Source organism: Sinohyriopsis cumingii, chromosome 3 (assembly GCF_028554795.1).
Source record: "Sinohyriopsis cumingii isolate HCF-2022 chromosome 3, ASM2855479v2, whole genome shotgun sequence".
Classification (NCBI taxonomy): Eukaryota; Metazoa; Mollusca; class Bivalvia; order Unionida; family Unionidae; genus Sinohyriopsis; species Sinohyriopsis cumingii.
The window spans coordinates 98,669,894-98,690,068 of record NC_142963.1 but is presented as its reverse complement, the minus strand read 5'-3'; the positions used below and the strand labels follow the sequence as shown (position 1 = coordinate 98,690,068).

General features: G+C 34.0%; 1 protein-coding gene across 1 annotated transcript in view; it reads left to right on the top strand.

Moving 5' to 3' along the window:
- The first annotated feature begins 1,399 nt into the window (after window positions 1–1,399).
- Window positions 1,400–20,175, top strand: part of LOC149803370 (pituitary homeobox x-like) — a 60,625-nt gene continuing 41,849 nt past the window's right edge. The window contains exon 1 of the mRNA XM_089953082.1: window positions 1,400–1,749. Coding sequence (XP_089809208.1) covers window positions 1,686–1,749 — 64 coding nt within the window. The 5' untranslated portion in view covers window positions 1,400–1,685. The remainder of the gene's footprint in view (window positions 1,750–20,175) is intronic.

The window sequence follows — 20,175 nt, the reverse complement described above, 5'->3', positions numbered from 1 at the left end:
CTCAGTAGAATCACTTTTGGTGATGTCTGCTTAGTCGTGTTGGAATATGGACTGATGCGTGCAGGCAAGGCGATTGGTGTCGTTTACCCGCTGACCTGGGTTCGAATCTCCGTAGAGTACGACTTAAGAATTCTCTAACTTGTATGATAGTATTATTTGCATTAAATATTAATTCCGCCTGGTATTATGAAATATTCTCCTTTAGACTCCAGGGATAGCATTTTACGTTTGGTGCATATCTCTCTGTCTCTCTGTCTCTCTGTCTCTCTCTCTCTCTCTCTCTCTCTCTATATATATATATATATATATATATATATATATATATATATATATATATATATATATATATATATATATATATATATACACTAAAATTGGGGGTAGGTAGCTAGATAGATAGATGCACTAAATCTTCATAAAAATGGTTTTATCTCAGAAGTGCAAACTGTCATCGACATCTTTAATGATATACACAGGAAAACCTAAATTGATGGAAGTAACGTATGTATCCACGTATCTGGATGACTTGACTTTTGATTCAGTAGAATAGACAATAACGTCTGAAAAGAAAACATGTCCATGTTAGATAAGAATTTATTTTTCCTGGCGGTACGATTCCTGTCTCTTTGCGAAACTCAACCTCAATTGACCTTTAATTGCTATCGCGCATAGATATCAAAACACATTTTATTTCCATCAAGATTTCTTCCCGATATACGAGAAACAAATTAGCCAAATAAAGACAGAGCGCAAGAGCATTATAAGTTTCAAAATAAATCGTTTTGCAAACATATCGACTATTTCGCCTCTAAATACCCATTTGTATGATAATTTCCTTGTTGGGGCATCTTTGATTGCCGTCGTCTACAAATACCAGGGGAATGCGTTTATGATCCCGGCTTCGAAATGACAGATGCGATCAAGCGGAAATCGTAAGATTGTCGGGAATGAGCTTGCCGCGCTGAGGCTTCGCGTATAAATTCCATGAATTTCTATCAGATAATTGATCATAAGAAGCTTTAAACCATGTTCTTTAAAGTTAGATATATTATTGACCAATCTAAAATCCCAACTTACATCACATTAAGAAAAAATAAACAGCTTTCAATTTTCCGGAAGAGTTCCAAAGTCCTTGAGAAATTAGGATTTTACGTACTTTGTGAGCAAGTTCAGAACTAAGTCCAGCGCTTAGACCAAATCTTCCCCGCTTATACGCTAATGCAATTATGAAGTATTCTTTACGAAATTAAATTTCCTTATAATACTAGGACTTTTGGTGTTTAGGAAAAGATTTCACGAGCTTTTCTGCGCTTATGTCCCGCTATAAAACATGAGGATGGGTGAGTTCGATTTCTCTAACTGCATTAGTTGTCTGTGAGGTGTGCATTTCGTCTTATACGAGGTAGAAATAATTCGAAAATTGTATGCGCAAATATCAGCAAAATATGAGATCCCTGAGTATTAATTTTGCCTTATGTAGTGGATGAACTATTTGCAGTTTCATGGGAAAGTAATTGAAAAAATTGCTCTGGATTTTGAGAGCTCATGCAGTCGACTGTGTGATATGAAAATTACTTTGTTGGTTTTGCGGCTTATTGTTTACACCTCGGTTGATCTGAAAGTGTTTATAACAGATTGTTGAAGTAGAATAAAAGAGCAATATTTTGGCCATTTTAGTCATTCATATGTCCAGTGACACGGGAATGAACGAAATGGACGTTCAAGTCGACGGAGAAGACTCGGGTGGAGGTAGGTAATACAGTTACAGTTTATATATTTGAAGATCGGTATTCTGTGGCAACTTATTGAGCAACACTTCAGCGGGGTGGGGTGGGGTCGATGTGAGGGTAGACCTACAAATCGAGGTTGTGGTGAAGGAGGCAGGATTGAATTAAAGGTCAATGTTGTACCTTAGGTGGTTGCGAAGAGGGTGCAGTGGGTTAATTTCAACTTCTGTGGTAATAGATTTTCCTAGACTTATAATAGGGGAAAAATACGAGACATTACTCTATCAACGAACCAATTTTATTTATCTATTGCACATAATGCACTGATAGTACACTATCAAATTACGTCAGTCTATCGAGAACCTTTTATTTGTACCTTTTCTGCTTAATATATGTTTGTGTTCTCGTTCGCAATTTGTGTATTTTATTTCAGTTATAATTTTCTTGCTTGTATAAGAACGGCAGTATGCAAGCAAAAACCCATTTAATTAAATAATTTGCTAAGATAATATACATGTTCACTTCTTTTCAAAAAAAACAACAACAACATGGAAATGCAACTATAAATACAGGTTTCCTCCAGTTAAAAAATATGTCGGTGCACCATCAAATATGGTAGCCATTGAAGCCATGACTAAAAAGATATAAAAAAACATAAAACAACTGCTTATAAACATCCTGACATAAATGACTTTAAAGTTTATGCAAGTGAAGCCAATCTGTCATCAAATATGATTGATGTTAATAAAAAGAGAAAAAAATGTCTTGCTGACTTCTTCAAATATCGCATAACAGAATCTGACGAAATTTGATCAAAGCCATTATGTTATGAAGAGCTTTGAACTTTTATAAGTGGTTCAGATATGCTTCAAATATGGATGCAGTTAATAACAAGAGAAACGTTTTACAGTTCCTGCTTAATGGCGCAATATAATTTGACCAATTTTTGAGGCAACAAACTTGTTTTCAAATACTCCACCCTTTCATTCCTTCCTCTTGCACAAAACTGAAATTATGTTTTCCCTTCTTGTGAGTTTTTTATTTAAGCCACATTATCGTTTTTTTATATAGAAAGTGTATCTTACCATTGCTTCTATATGCTAAACATAGACGATATGTCAAAAATATTTTATTTAAATATGTAACCCGAACCTTATCCTTGTATAGTTGTATCCACATGTTACCCGATTCTTATTTGTTTGTGGTTGTATCCACATGTAACCAGATCCTTTTCTGTGTACAGTTGTATCCACATATATGCAGATCCTTATCTATTGATCCACATTCCTGTTTTCTTTCTAGTTCTCATCATCATTTTTTGCATGACGAATAATTAGTAAAATGTGATTTTATATTTGATAGCATGCTTGCTATAGTTTTCTTAATATACGTTATCCTATATTTATTTATCATATTACAAATGCTGTAAGTAAGAAACCTGTTTGTATGAGCGTCTGGGAACTGGCTCATCTCATAATTAATTCTCTTTGTTTTCAAATTTGTATATGTTTAGGCTTAAATTACTTTAAGCTTGAACACCTAATAACAAATTACTTCAAGGTCTTATACCTCATGGGTTAACTTACTTCAAGTTTTAACACCTTCTATTTATTAAAGGATGACAACATATTGCTTAATATATTGGTGTATTCCGCATGCTGAATCATAGAGGTGCGCGGTATCACCGATGGTACATGCCACAGTACGTCTTCACTGTACCGGTACTTCATATGGAATGTACGGAAAGTCCTGCGTAATCGTGCTACAAATTTAATTATATTAACAGCATATTATTTTCCATGACAAAATAAAAATTATAAAAAAATATTTTTTTAAAAGTTGCATTTGTCACAAATTAATTTTGAATATTACAAATATAATTTTTTTGATGATTCTTTAACAACATGCTTGCCACATGTCACGTATGCAAGCGTGGATGTCAAATGGTATGTTTTCATAGATTCTATAAAACAAATACCATTTTGTTAGTTAACAATAGTGTATGTTAGTGTGTTACGTACACGTTTTCCTTTGTAAGATTGAGAATACTGCAAAGAATTTTAGGAGAGCCGTGGTTTTCTGTTTGAATTTTAAAATTCATTCAAGTTAACTAAACATTTACTCGTTTGTTGAACATGTTTTATGTTTACTGGCCTTCTCCGATACATATCTGGTCCCGGTGTTCGCATTCCATTGAAAGTTTATCTTCTTATTATGTCATGGCGTAGCTAGCGAATTGTGTACAGAATCAACAATTCCTGTTTCTGTCAACAAGCTCTCTAATATCAGCATAATGTCTATCACAAGTGTCAAATATATTGATAGTTTAATCATTCAACTTCAATTACTGAGTATGATTATAATTTATACAACAATTAACATTAACATAGAAAGCGCATCTACTGTAAGGTACTAGTTCAATTAAGAGCGAGGGGTTGCATTTTTCTTTTGAGCTGAGATATTATATTTCAAATTTCTTTTATCTCAAGATAATTATTTTTAAAAATTACAGTGGATAAAAGCGCGTGTTATGTTGCTATAAATCAGGGCAAGATATTTTTTCCAGCATTTGTCAGAGTAAATATTGTAAAATACTCTTCTCATGCCCCTGTCCAGAGCATTACATTTTTGGTCCCAAAATATTTCTGCGGTGCAAAATTTTCCTTGGTACCATGCTTTACTAAACCACCTCAGTGCGATAAGATAGCACCTACCTGAAAAAGAAAAAAAAATGAAATAATATGTTGTATAATGCCAATAGCCAGTTCTTCATGTTCCAAAAATCAATGTCGGACACACAGACTGTCGATTATTTTACCCGTCTGTAATTCTGTAGTGCTATACATAAACTCATTTGATGGCAAGTTCGTCACTCAAGCAACGAACATTACTTAGACCTGCACCGCAAAGGTCGAAGTTTTAAAAAGAATTCCATGACTGTATTCCATTATTTTTTTGTTTCATCTGTCCATCTAATTTTCTGTCCCATTGACACTCCTTTCTGAGATTATGGGTTGATCCATATTTACGAGGTAGATGGGTGCTTTTAAGGTAGTGTCTATTTTCTTTTGTGCACTCAAAGCTACGTAGTGCATTGTTTGGTGTACAATGTAAATGTATGTTCTAGGAATATGTTAAACAGTTTGTTTTATGTGGTGTGTTGGTGTGAATAACTATATTATCTATAATTTTTCTAACTGCATTTGCCCCGCTCCTAGTAAATAACAATCTTGATCAAACTTTATTTTATTGCAAATTCTCGTAGTTTGTGATAGTCGGTTGATGGCTTAGCTGCTGTCAAAAGGTGGTCTTTATGGCAGAGGAAACGCTAGTACCCGGATGGAACCACCGATCTTAGCATGGCAACAACATACTCTTGCAGTGTCGGACCTAGAGATCGAAAGAGACGTCGCCAATATTCAAAGCTTTGCGTGTATTCGCGGCAATATCTAGATTTAGGAATCGAACTAATATTGGCTCCTCACTATATTCAAACTATTGCTGATGGTAAAGAAGAATCAATCATAGGTGTATATCTATCTGAACTCCAATCGTAAATGAATTTCATTATAATCTTACCTGAAAGTCAGTCAGTTATTATATAGGTCTGAAGTTGTTTTATCGTTTAGTACTGGGTGCGTCCAATCACATGACAAGATATTTAATAATTTCTCGATGTCAGTATGACGTATCATGGTCAACCCAATTCGGTTCTTAAATGAATAAAAGGTAGTAGATACAAAAAGATTTTAAGCTATTATTAAGTTTCCTTTTCTGTTTGTTGTATGGATTTTAGTGGCACTATTTTAGCACATTATTGGATATATCACGCCCAGGAAATGGGACCATGGCTTGCCTGAGCGGGTATCGAATCTACGACTCCTGGATTACATGTACGACTCTGTCAACTGAGTTACGGTGGGGGTTCGCATATGGCGCTCTTTTGCAAATTCACACCACGAACAATGTGGTCCTTTAAATTTATAGAAAGTATTTATACACAAAGAGAAAGATACTTCCGATAATGATTTTGATGATGATGATGACGATAATGACTGTGGTGCCGGTCATGATGACTTCATCGTTGATGTTGTAGGCAGTGTCTTCCATCACAGTTTGTTTCTATTATGTATTTTGTTTTACCGAAATAAGACCACTCATATTTCTTCCAAAATTAATACGAAAATGTGTGTAAATCTGCAAGTGTGCAACTATGCACGTGAACAATAATGGCGTTATTCTACCATGCACGCGAGACACATGGCGGTTGGCTAAGAGAGGTAACATTTCATCACTAGTCGCTGTATCTCATAACAATTATATCGTAACCACATTGAAACCCACCACGACGTTAGTATATAATGCTAATTAGATTCTATTATAACTACTTAGAGACATACTGAAAAATATTTTGCCAATGACAGCGTGTAAAAATCCGTGAAAATATAATGCCAACGAAACCCGAGGTTTTCCAATAAATTACACAAGTTTTACAACCAAAATCACGATAATTTTACAGCCTGACGTTTTTCCTTTGATCAAAATATATCATAGATATAATACTGTAAACAGGGCCCGGAAAAACCCAAATGGTAACCTAAAGGTAACGTTGATTGACGTTAGTTGGATGGCACGTAGTTTGGGAAAACATTAAAAAGAGGTGCTTGATTATGTCACAACCGCTTGCGTTTAACAGTCGATATCGCCATAAAATTACAATCACGTCAAGATGTACAGCATTAATGGCTCATACAGTAACGTATCCATTTGAACCCTGTTCTAACAGATATAGACATAAAACACACCCTAAGCACGTGCTTAGTTCTAATCATGCTCGTCGATTTCAACATCAAAGATATAACTTGACAAACATGCGATGTTGATGGCATGTGTTTTGTTGCATATTCACAGACGTTGGTTCGATTATCTCCTCCGGGGATAGAAGGGGTTGGAGATATATGTTCTACTTACAATGTAAGGACATTATTTATGTATAATTTACTTATACATCGACGCGTTGAGACTAATCACTAACAATTTATCTCTATGTGTAAATCTGCGGATTTCTTGGAATTTGAAGGAATTGTTTCTGCTTTATGTACTAGCAAAGGTATCTGGTTTAAATTTACGAGAAAAAAGTGCATTATACAGTTTTCCTTTGGGGGTGGGGTGAGCTTTAATACACGTATGCTCAACAACTTTCAATAAAGATATCATACGGACTTATAACTAAGAGAGAGAGAGAGAGAGAGAGAGAGAGAGAGAGAGAGAGAGAGAGAATTAGTATATTCATTCATTAATACATTTGTATTCAAGCTGACCGCTAACCTAAGACTGGTTCAGAGCTGCTTTAATGGGAATACGCTCAGGATATGCCGCTTTTGTCATGCTATACATTCTATTGCAGACATACTTACCATATCACATATTACAGTCCCGATCAGTCTTTTTCGTGGCTATGGTCCTTTGCAATAAACGAAAATGGCGCATTTGTGTATAAACCAATTATTTCTCACCACCTTTGATCTGTTGAGCATGAAGGACTCTGCCAAGAGAAACTTCTTGCCAACTAGTGACTCAAAATTGGTTTGTTATATATAGTGCAGCAAATTATTTGAAGATACGAGAATGCGCTTATGTCAGCTGTTTCTTCTAAAACAAGTGAAGCACGCACCGCTATCGATACTGCCATACCCGAACTCACGTAGATCGCCATACATTTTAGCAAAACAAATTCACTGTCGATCTCAGACGTGTTAAACTAGCTTGCGAAAAACTATACTGCGAATTCTGTTCTGGCATATACGTTTATATTTCCACATTAATTACAAACATGCATCAGAAGTATTGTATTTGATTCCTAGTGATTATATTCCAGAAGTCCATAAGCAACAAGTAAACATACGGAAATTCCCAAGCCAGGACCAATGACTGGCCTTACCGCTGGCGCTATTCTTCAATTCTAAGATCTAGGTGCTGACACAATCTGTCTGATTTGCTTTTGTTCAATTGATTGCCAATATATTTATTCATTCCATTATTTTTTGGAATGGACCTGTTTGGACTTGATTTTTCAACAAAATGCCCCTCTCTTGAGAGAGCGGGTTTTACAGGTACCTTAACTCTTTTATAAACATTTTGTTTGCAAAGACAGGATGCAACTAGTTGAAAATTATTGATTGACAGTATGGAATGCAAATATATTTCAAATTTGTTATCTTTTATACCTTGGTCATAGTATTAATTTTATGACAAGTCGGTGTGCCTTACTTGGTAACTAACATTGGATTTGTCTCGCAATGATACTTGGAAAGTAACATTAGGGATACTATTCACAATGCTTCTGAGGCTATAGTGGACAAACCAACATTGTTCTGGAGTTTTTCGATTCGGTTCCGAATGATAGGATTAGTAAATATTATAAGAAAATCCAGAATCAGATGAAGGCAAAACGCATTGAACTAAACAAATATCAATCCCTTTAGGTATGTAACAATCATGAAGGATGAAAAGAAAATGCAAAATCGGAAGATTATAATTTGAAATTTAAGAATTAACAAGAAGCACTAGTTTTAACAAGAATTAGTAGAATCTTATTTTCGTCTGCTTCATCCATAAGTTGCATATGGTTACTGGAGAAAGAGAAAAATAAGTTCATGTGACCTATTTTAAAGGTTTTGTATAGAAGTCCTAGAAAAGAACGCATCTTACAGGTTTCATATCTACGAATAGTTATTCGCTATAAAAGTATAGGGTTAAATGAAAATACTTTTAAGCTATCTTGTGAACGTGAATGTATGTCAGTGTGACATGCTTTATAACTTGTGAGAAGTACTTCTATAGAGTAATATTTCCATGAAGTTTCATGACTGTAAATGAGAAACGTGAAATCGATCAAGATGCCAAAGAAATCGAATTCTACGACAATGAAAACAAATCTTGTTTTACCAATGCTTTGCTTCTTCCAAAGGAATATTTTGTTGGTGTAAGAGCAGATCCGAACTATTGTAGATATATTGTTTTCTTTTAAAAAAGAATACGCTGTTTTACTTTCTATGAGTGTTATCATTTAACATTATAATGAGAAACGTGACGGTAGTCACTTATTTTATGCATATTACAAGATAAGCAAAGTGATCAAACTATATTGGACCAGAGTCTCCCCCCCCCCCTTGTAAGAGCCATCCACTCCGCCTCTATCCAGAGCACTAAAATTATCTTCTTAAATCTATAATGTTTACCATTTATTCAAATTTTTATGTTTATTCAGTGTAGGATCAATTTATGAGTGTGTTTCTGTCTGTTTCTAATCCCATAAAGATTATATTGTAAATTTCATTGTTGGTATCAAATCGCTTTTATTTCCAGAAAATCCTTTGTTACAAAAATGTGCGTTTCTGCTTTAAGTGTGACCTTAGCTAAGCGTGTCGCTCTTTCTCTCCCATCTGTGAAAATTATGTGAACTCAAGATGGATGACCTGCGTAAATACACTAGAGGAAATTTAGTTCATATGTACTTTAAATTTTCATTTTCATAACATATTTGTTTCCTTCAACGATCATTTAATTTTGAAAAGTATCTGTTTATATCAAATTCACATCTACCGCGTGTGGATTACGCATCAGGATTCCTTCCCCCACAGTTTTGTATATTGTCATTAAATGAACGTGCTTTTCCTAAAACGAAAAGGGGGCTGTATGCCTATTTCATATATTAATTTAAACCGAATGAAATGGTGATGATTTCAGATTATAAATTATACCGACGTTACTGTAAATGTAATCGGAAATGTTGAACTCAAATCGAGTAATCCTACACCTACCATATTAATATAGCAAAACTAGCAGGGGCTGAAGCTTTTGAGGTGACCGCATAGCATGACCTTGACCTTCTAATTTGCAACTGAATCTTTCGTCTATAATGAATCCTTTCGGGAAGGGGTGCGTTTAGATTTCGATTATTTAAACGCCATTTTGCATATTTTTTCATAACTATGATATTTTGTTTAATTAAATAATCATTTAAATCATTTCAAACTAATTAATTAATAATTATATGACCGTTGCATTTAATTATATATTTGTTTTGAATTTCTCAAGTCGTGCATATAGGTTACATATAAAGTACAGCTGCTGATTCAGCGTAGAAGCTTCCCTACAAACTCACATAGGTAGGCATTATATATACAACACACACACACACACACACACACACACACATTTTCACTTGCAGAAGAGTGTTGCATTTTGCCCAAAATAATGAACTGAACTGGTATTAGCGCAATGAAACAGTTAGGATTAGTAAACTAAGACAGTAGTAATAAGTTAGAGCTAAATATGATTAAAGGGATAAATCATCTCACGAGACGCTTCCTTCCAAAGAATATAGTTTCATTACATTTATATCAATTATAGGTATACTTTGCTAAGGAACCCCTCTATATCGTTTGATCCCGAAAACTCCGCAGCGCTCAAATGAGATCGGAATTCTATCCACGTTGAATCCCACCACGACGTTGGCATATATTGGCGAACTAAATCTCCGGCTTTCATTCCGCGGCCATTATGGATGTTGCGGGAGATACAACATAATCCCGGGATAATGAAGTTATACGGTTGACGGAACCATTTCAATGTGATGTTATTACACTAGAAAATTGGCTTTGTCCCCAGTCAAATACCTAATACCTTCTTGACGAATAACTTTTAGATCACTTCATTTGCATTATTTGTACATTTGCTTGCAATTCATGACACCCAGACAATAATACGGCCCACTGTGACAAACCCGTTAATAAAATAAGTCGTTTTGTTGACAATAGATTGAAACTGGAAGTAAAACACACTAATTTGGAACAAAAAGTAGAAATTTAACGAGTTTATCTTTGTTTTCGTCCTGTGTTGTAGACCTGATGTCATTCATACGCAAAACAGCTCGTTTTTCCGGCTACATTTTCTCACATAAAAAATATTAATATTTGACTTATGTTTAAATTTATGGGGAAGGAAATGCTTCCATCTGGTCAATCAGGCTTCTATATAACCACCTTAAACACTTACATATAACAAACAATAGGGCCGCCAGGTGTTCTCTGACATGAGTTATTGCATATTATTATAAGACATGTTGAAGAATTCAGAACATGGTTTGTTGGTGTTGTTAACGGCAATTTTAACACGTTATTGGCTATATCATGCCGAGAAAATGGGAGCTAAGTGCCGTTCAGAAGACTAGACTGCGACAGATGACACGGGCTTGCCTGGGCGGGTATTCAACCCACCACACTTGGATTACAAGTCTGAAACTCCATCAGCTCAACAACCGCGGCTCCCCAACAAGTTAGACTCACTCTTGTACATACATACATACATGCATACATACATACATACATACAACTGTATGTGCTTGAGACCATTCCAGTGGCCTATTGGTCAGCGAGTCCGCCTCAGATGCGGGAGGTAGCGGGTTCAATCCCCGGTTGAGTCATGTCAAAGACTTATAAAAATGGCACTAATCGCTGCCTCGCTTGGCGCTCAGCATTAAGAGGTAAGTGTTAGGACTGGTCGGCCTGGTGTCAGGATAATGTGCCGATGTGTGACATAACACTACATGTCTGATACCCCAGTGTTAGACATCACTATAATCTGCCACAATGCAGACATCGTAGCGATATGACATAATTTTATTAAAAATACAACTCACACACACACACACATACACACACAGAGGCACGCACACTCACTCTCTCTCACACACACACACACACACACACACAATGAATGTGATTGACCTTTGTCCGTGAATAATTGTATAATAGTTACCATTTATCTGACTCAATATTTTTATAAAAATCGTACTGATATTTAAATTCAAGGTCTAACCATGTTTACAAACTAGGATATTTTGTAAGCAATTTAGCAGGGAATTTACTTATGTCTTAGGTTTTTATACAGAGCTGAGATAGACAAAATTCACTCCTAACTTAATAGCCGTCTGTGGGGTAATTTGTAAGTGTGTTTAGATATAACTTGAGAGAAATAATTTAGTTAAAATCTATTCATTTGAATTGCATAGTGCTCATTCCCAATTTGGACAAAACACTACTTTGGGATGATTGTAAATTCATTTAGAAGATATTCCGGATTATATCAATGTGAAACATCAAGACTGCTGGTAATGTATGTATGTATGTATGTATTTATGTATGTATGTATGTATGTATGCATGCATGCATGCATGTATGTATGTATGCACGTACGTACGCACGCACGTAAGTACGTATGTATGTGCTTATGTATGCGTGTGTGCGCGCGCGCATGTGTGTGTGTGTGTGTGCAAGACCTGTGCCATCCAATATAATGGCAATAAAGTTGACCTTAGTGAAAGAATGAAGAATCACAAAAGCCAAAGTATAAGCAATACCAACACAAAACTCGCTAGCCATTTTAACTCAATCGGACATTTAAGTCCAGTCTCTTTAAATACTACCCATTAAGTCAAATAACAGCTGGACTTAACAACGACCGACATATGACCACCATAAACAAAAATATTCGATACAGCAGATGCGAACACATGGTGAAATTGACTGAAACGTAGAACTCGATCATAAACATGCTTTTTTAAGAGAATCAGATTGTTTCCTACCATTTTGCTCAGCACGCTCTCTTTCAGTGACATCATGGTGTTGTTGTCCATCGTCCCATCTAATGGAAATACATTAATATCTTTAAAAACATATCTTATCGGATTAAGATCTTATTTTTATTTCTTGCAATATGTTGGTAAAAGTTTGAACATTTTTGTGTGATTATCCCATTCAAAACAAGGGTGGGCGAGGCTTTGCACCCATAGTGGAAATACTGATTATTGTATGTATATGATTTGGTTATTCTTATGTTAGTCTGCGAATTACTGGATTTTCTTAGGCAAATAAACTTGATAATTGGAGGTAAAAAAGAAGTCATATTTTCCCTCTGCTTGTCATTAGACACGGATACTATTATGACCAACAAATGTAAAGTTCTATCTATCAAGCGGTAAGTATGGCTACTTCCCGTAGAAGACGAACCGAATTTCAAACCCAACAGGGCGCAAATTCTTTTCATTTCTTAATGTGCTATTTTAAGTTGACTTGGGAAAGAAAATTAGGTTACTGTTCATATTTTCTGTGCGAATATTTACAAAACACAGCAGATTAACTATATATTGATGAATCAGAGTTAATCTCGCATCAGTGTTATGTATTTCAAATAGTTTAGAGTTCAAACATTTTTAATGAAACATAAAACGAATGAAATCGAGAAGACCAACAAGTAGATCGAGATCTAACTGATGTATATATTTCACATGACTTGCAAAACTGAACGTCTGTGAACAGTGTATTCTAAAATAATAGTATCGGTACAGTACCTTCCTCTGTGTGTTAAAAAATAATATAGAATCCGTACAGTACTTTTCTCAGTGCATTCTAAAATAATATAGTATTAGTACAGTACTTATCTCATGGTATTCTAAAATATTATAGTATTTATACAGTATGTTCCTCAGTGTATTCTAAAATAGCATAGTATCGGTACAGTACTTTACTCAGTGTATTCTAAAATAACATAGTATCGGTACAGTACTTTACTCAGTGTATTCTAAAATAATATAGTATTGGTACAGTACTTTACTCGGTGTATTCTAAAATAATATAGTATTGGTACAGAACTTTACTCAGTGTATTGTAAAATAAGGCAGTATTGGTACATTCTAAAATATAGCAATGGTACAGTACTTTACTCAGTATATTCTAAAATATTAGTATCGGTACAGTAATTTCCCCAATGTATTCTAAAACAATAGTATCGATACAGTACTTTACTCAGTGTATTCTAAACTAATAGTATTGGTACAGTAGTTTCCTCGGTGTATTCTAAACTAATAGTATTGGTACAGTAGTTTCCTCGGTGTATTCTAAACTAATAGTATTGGTACAGTAGTTTCCTCGGTGTATTCTAAAATAATATAGTATTGGTACAGTTCTTTCCTCAGTGCATTCTAAAATAACATAGTATCGGTACAGTATTTACTCAGTGCATTCTAATATAATATAGTATTGGTACAGCACTTTACTTAGTGTATTCTAAACTAATATAGTATTGGTACATTCTAAAATAATAGCATCGGTACAGTACTTTCCTCTGTGTATTTTAAAATAATATAGTACAAGTATAATATTGGTACAGTACTTTACTCAGTGTATTGTAAAACAATATAGTATTGATACAGTACTTTCCTCAGTGTATTGTAAAACAATATAGTATTGATACAGTACTTTCCTCGGTGTATTCGAAAATAAAAGAGTATTGGTACATAACTTCACTCAGTGTATTGTAAAATAATGTCGTATTGGTGCATTCTAAAATATAGCAATGGTACAATACTTTATTCAGTATATTCTAAAATAATATAGCATTGGTACAGTACTTTACTTGGTGTATTCTAAAATATTAGTATCGGTATAGTAATATCCCTAATGTATTCTAAAATAATAGTATCGGTACAATACTTTACTCTGTGTATTCTAAACAATATAGTATTGGTACAGTATTTTCCTCAGTGTATTCTAAAATAATATAGATTTGGTACAGTACTTTATTCAGTGTATTCTAAAATATTGTAGTATTGATACAGAACTTTCCCCACTGTATTCTAAAATAATATGGTATTGGTACAGAACTTTACTCAGTGTATTGTAAAATGTATCATTGTTACAGCACTTTACTCACGTATTCTAAAATAATATAGTATTGGTATAGTACTTTACTCGTTGTATTCTAAAATATTAGTATAGGTACAGTAATATGCCCCAGTGTATTCTACAATAATAGTATCGATGCAATACTTTCCCCAGTGTATTCTCAATAAAATAACATGGTAATGATACAGTACTTTCCTCAGTGATGTCTAAAATAATATAGCATCGATACAGTACTTTCCTCAGTGTTTTCTAAAATAATTTAGCATTGGTACATTCTAAAAAAATATTATCCGTAGAGTACTTTCATCAGTGTATTAAAAAAATAATATAACATCGGTACAGTACTTTTTCCAGTGTATTCTAAAACAATATTGTATTGATACAGTTCTTTCCTCAGTGTATGCTAAAATAATATAGTATGGATACAGTATTTTACTTAGTGTATTCTAAAAAAAGAGCATTGGTACAGTACATTCCCCAGTGTATTACAAAATAATATGGTATTGATACAATACTTTCCTCAGTCTAATCTGGGGCCCCGAGTGGCCGAGTGGTTTAAAGCGCTCTCCGTTACGGATCACTGCCATCTCACCTCTGTCTGCGCCGGTTCGAGTCTCAGATTCAGCCAATGTGGGTATGTGAGAAAGCTTGCCAGTAGCTTCTCGAGGGTCGGTGGTTCTTTCCCGGGTTTTCCCGGGTTCTTCCTCCACCATTAATACTGGCCGCCATGTATAGCCTATCGCGTGCTGAAAAATGGCGTTAAACCCCACAACAACAACAACAACAAATCAGTCTAATCTAAAATAATATAGTATAAATACAGTCCTTTACTCTTTGTATTATAAAATAAGAGTACTGGTACAGTACTTTCCTCGGTGTACTCTAAAATAATATAGTATTGGTACATTCTAAAATAATAGTACCAGTACTGTATTCTAAAATAATATAGTATAAGTACAGTACTTTCCTCAGAATATTCTAAAATAATATTGCATTGATACAGTACTTTCCTCAGTGTATTCTAAAATAATATAGTCTTGGTACATTCTAAAATAATATATTATTGGTACATTCTAAATAATATATTATCCGTACAGTACTTTCCTCAGTCTAATCTAAAATAATATAGTATAAATACAGTCCTTTACTCTTTGTATTATAAAATAAGAGTACTGGTACAGTACTTTCCTCGGTGTACTCTAAAATAATATAGTATTGGTACATTCTAAAATAATAGTACCAGTACTGTATTCTAAAATAATATAGTATAAGTACAGTACTTTCCTCAGAATATTCTAAAATAATATTGCATTGATACAGTACTTTCCTCAGTGTATTCTAAAATAATATAGTATTGAAAGAGTACTTTACTAAGTGTATTCTAAACTAATATTATTGGCACAGTACTTTCCTCGGTGCATTTTAAAATAATATAGTATTGGTACATTCTAAAATATTATAGTATAGCTACAGTAGTTTCCTCAGTGTACTCTAAAATAGTATAGTATTGGTAAAGTACTTTACCCAATGTATTCTAAAACAATATAGTATTGATACATTCTGAAATAATAGAACTAGTAGAGTACTTTCCTAGGTGTATTTTAAAATAATTTAGTATAAGTACAGTACTTTCCTCAGTGTATTCTAAAATAATATAGTATCGATACAGTACTTACCTCGGTGTATTCTAAAATAATATAGTATTTGTAAAGTATTTTACTCAGTGTATTCTAAAATAATATAGCATTGGTACAGTACTTTTCTCAGTGTATTCTAAAACAATATAGTATCGGTACAGTACTTTCCTTGGTGTATTATAAAATAATATAGTATAAGTACAGTACTTTCCTCAGTGTATTCTAAAATAATATAGTATTGGTACAGTACTTTCCCTGGTGTATTCTAAAATAATATAGTATGGATACAGTACTTTCCTCAGTGTATTCTAAAATAATATAGTATCGGTGCAGTACTTTACTCAGTGTATTCTAAAATAATATTGTATGGATACAGTACTTTACTCCGTGTGTTCTAAAATAATATAGTATTGGCACGGAACTTTACTCGGTGTGTTCTAAAGTAATAGTATCGGTACAGTACTTTCCCCAATGTATTCTAAAATTATAGTATACTACAGTACTCTACTCAGTGTATTCTAAAATAATATAGTATTGGTACAGTATTATACTCGATGTATTCTAAAATAATATAGTATAGGTACAGTACTTTACTCAGTGTATTCTAAATTAATATAGTATTGGTACAGTTCTTTCCTCGGTGTGTTCTAAAATAATATAGTATTGGCACAGTACTGTACTCGGTGTATTCTAAAATAATATAGCATCGCTACAGAATATTCCTAAGTGTTTAAAACTGTTTAATGTATGTATGTATGTATGTATGTATGTATGTATGTATGTATGTATGTATGTATGTATGTATGTATGCATGCATGTATGTGTATGTATGTATATATGTATGTATGTATGTATGTATGTATGTATGTATGTATGTATGTATATGTTTGTGTGTGTGTATGTTTGTATATATGTATGTATGTATGTGTGTATGTGTGTGTGTATGTATGTATGTATGTATGACTGACTGACTGACTGACTGACTGACTGACTGACTTTATTTCCTCTTTAAAAAGAGATTACATCAGAATAAACAAATTCATGATAATACATGTATGTATGTATGTATGTATGTATGTATGTATGTATGTATGCATGCATGTATGTGTATGTATGTATATATGTATGTATGTATGTATGTATGTATGTATGTATGTATGTATGTATATGTTTGTGTGTGTGTATGTATGTATGTATGTATGTATGTATGTATGTATGTATGTACGTACGTATGTATGCATGTACGCATGTATGTACGTATGTATGTATGTATGTATGCATGTATGTGTGTGTGTGTATATGAATAGATGGATGGATGGATGAATGGATGTATGCATGCATGCATGCATGCATGCATGCATGCAAGCATGCATGCATGTATGTATGTATGTATGTATGTATGTGTGTATGTATGTATGTATGTATGTATGTATGTATGTATGTATGTATGTGTGTATGTATGTATGGATGTATGGATGCATGCATGCATGCATGGGTGTGTGTGTGCATGGATATATCGATGTATGTCTGTATGTATGTATGTATGTATGTGTGTGTTTGTTTGTGTGCGTGTGTCCGTGCGTGTGTATGTATGTTTGTATGTATGTATGTATGTATGTGTATATATGTATGTATGTATGCATATATGCATGTAAGTGGATGTGTTTATGTGTGTATGCATGTGTGTATGTATGTATGTACGTACGTACGTTTGTATGTATGTATGTATGAATGAATGTATGTATGTGCATGCATGCATGCATGTATGTATGTATGTATGTATGTATGTATGTATGTATGTATGTATGTATGTATGTATGTATGTATGTATGTATGTATGTATGTGTGTGTGTGTATGTATGTATGGATGCATGCATGCATACATGCATGTGTGTGTGTGTGTGCATGGATATATGTCTGTATGTCTGTATGTATGTATGTATGTATGTATGTATGTATGTGTGTGTGTTTGTTTGTGTACTTGCGTCCGTGCGTGTGTATGTATGTATGTATGTATGTATGCATGTATGTATGTATGTATATATGTATGTATGTATGTATGTATGTATGTATGTATGTATGTATGTATGTATGTGTGTGTGTGTTTGTGTGCGTGCGTCCGTGCGTATGTATGTATGTGTGTGTTTAAGTATGTATGTATGTATGTATGTATGTATGTATGTATGCATATATGCATTAAGTGGATGTGTTTATGTGTGTACGCATGTGTGTATGTATGTATGTATGTATGTATGTATGTATGTATGTATGTATGTATACAATCAATTGCTTTTTTATTGTATTGCTTTTATTTTCATAGTTGTCTTGTCGTTAAAAATCCTGGATTTTCACTACGCATTGTGGTAAGAAATCATTTTCTTTTAACAAGGAAATAGTGCTAACAGAAGAAAAAATACTTTATATATTCATTGTGTGGAATTATATAATCAGCTATCAAAAGCAAACCTTGCCGGTAAGAACTAACGATTCAAACAATAAGATATTCTGAAATTGAGTGACTAGAGGTTCAAATTCATATTAAAACTATCATGAGAAGAGACGGCATTACGATGTTTTGAATTAATCTAGGTGAGTATTACATTTTTCGGCCCTCTCATCAATTAAAACGTCCCCCTTAAAGAGCTGCAATGAAGGAGAACACCCACTAGTTAGATAACTATGCGCGGTATTAAGAGGATTGGCGAAGAAGCCAACTTGTCTGAGGAAAAATGAAATACATCCCATATAAACTTTTCACAGCCAGGGGGATTATTGGTACAAAGGAAGGAGGAAATTACACCGTATATTAAATTATGATTTTTAATATCAATTTAGTCATAGGCGCGTGGATACGTATTTATTACGCCAAGCGACATTCACTTGTATGAAGGAAACATCTCGTGCCTAGTTTAGATTCCTTTATATAACGAAATACATCACATATCTTGTTTTTTTTCCTTCTCCTCCTTGTAATCATTCAGTCTCTTAAAGTATGCAAACATTTGTAGCTGATTAAGAAAGCTACGGGCAGTGATGTTTCTAAGAATATTTGCTTTAAGGGTGTTGCCTAATAGGAGACATGAATGCTTATAAAGGATAATATAAAATGCAATTAATAGCGTCGATTTTGTGTTGTATTTATGTTTTGTTTCAGTCCATCCTTTTCATTATTGAAAATTGTATTAAAAACATGTAAGATATTGCTGAAGGTGCTCATTTTGCTGGTGAATATGTACAAATGGAAAAATTAATTTGATTATTTTACTAAGCTACTATTTTTTTAATTTTCTGTTTGTATTGAAAACTATCGTTTAATTTCACGGTTACACTGATATGAGAAAATAAATTTTAAATGACACGAAACTGCACAAATTATGTCTCAAGATAAAACCATTTCATTAAAAGAGAGAACTGTGAATCAGCAGAAGCATGGATTTAGATAAAACAGAACACACAAAAAACTTTTTCCAAATCGTCACATAAACTTGCTGACGTAGTAGCAGCATTCAAGAAATCCCGTGCAATGTACAATACACTAATTTAAACTGGTACACGAAGTATAATGACTCTTTCGTGCCAGAACGTCATTGAAGAAAAGGGATTTGACTCAACATCGAGGTGTGTGTGTGTGTGTGTGTGTGTGTGTGTGTGTGTGTGTGATTTTGATTTTTAACGTAGCTCTAACATTTTCCAGTCATATCGCTACGATGTCTGCAGTGTGACAGTTTACAGTGATATCTAGCACTGGGGCATCATGCCTCAGACATGTCGCACGGTGTCCCACCCAGTCACATTATCCTGACACCAGGCCAACCAGTCCTAACACTAACCTCTTAATGCTGAGCGCCAAGCGAGGCAGCTGTTAGTACCATTTTTGTAAGTCTTTGGTATGACTCGGCCGGGGATCAAACCCACGACCTCCCGCATCCGAGACAGACGCTCGAACCACTAGGCCACCGGAGCGGTCATCGAGCTGTGTACTAGTTCGAAAAATCTTCATGTACATTGTATTATTTCAATAATATTTAGCTACACTATATTTCTGGTATTGGTTTGTTAAAAAAT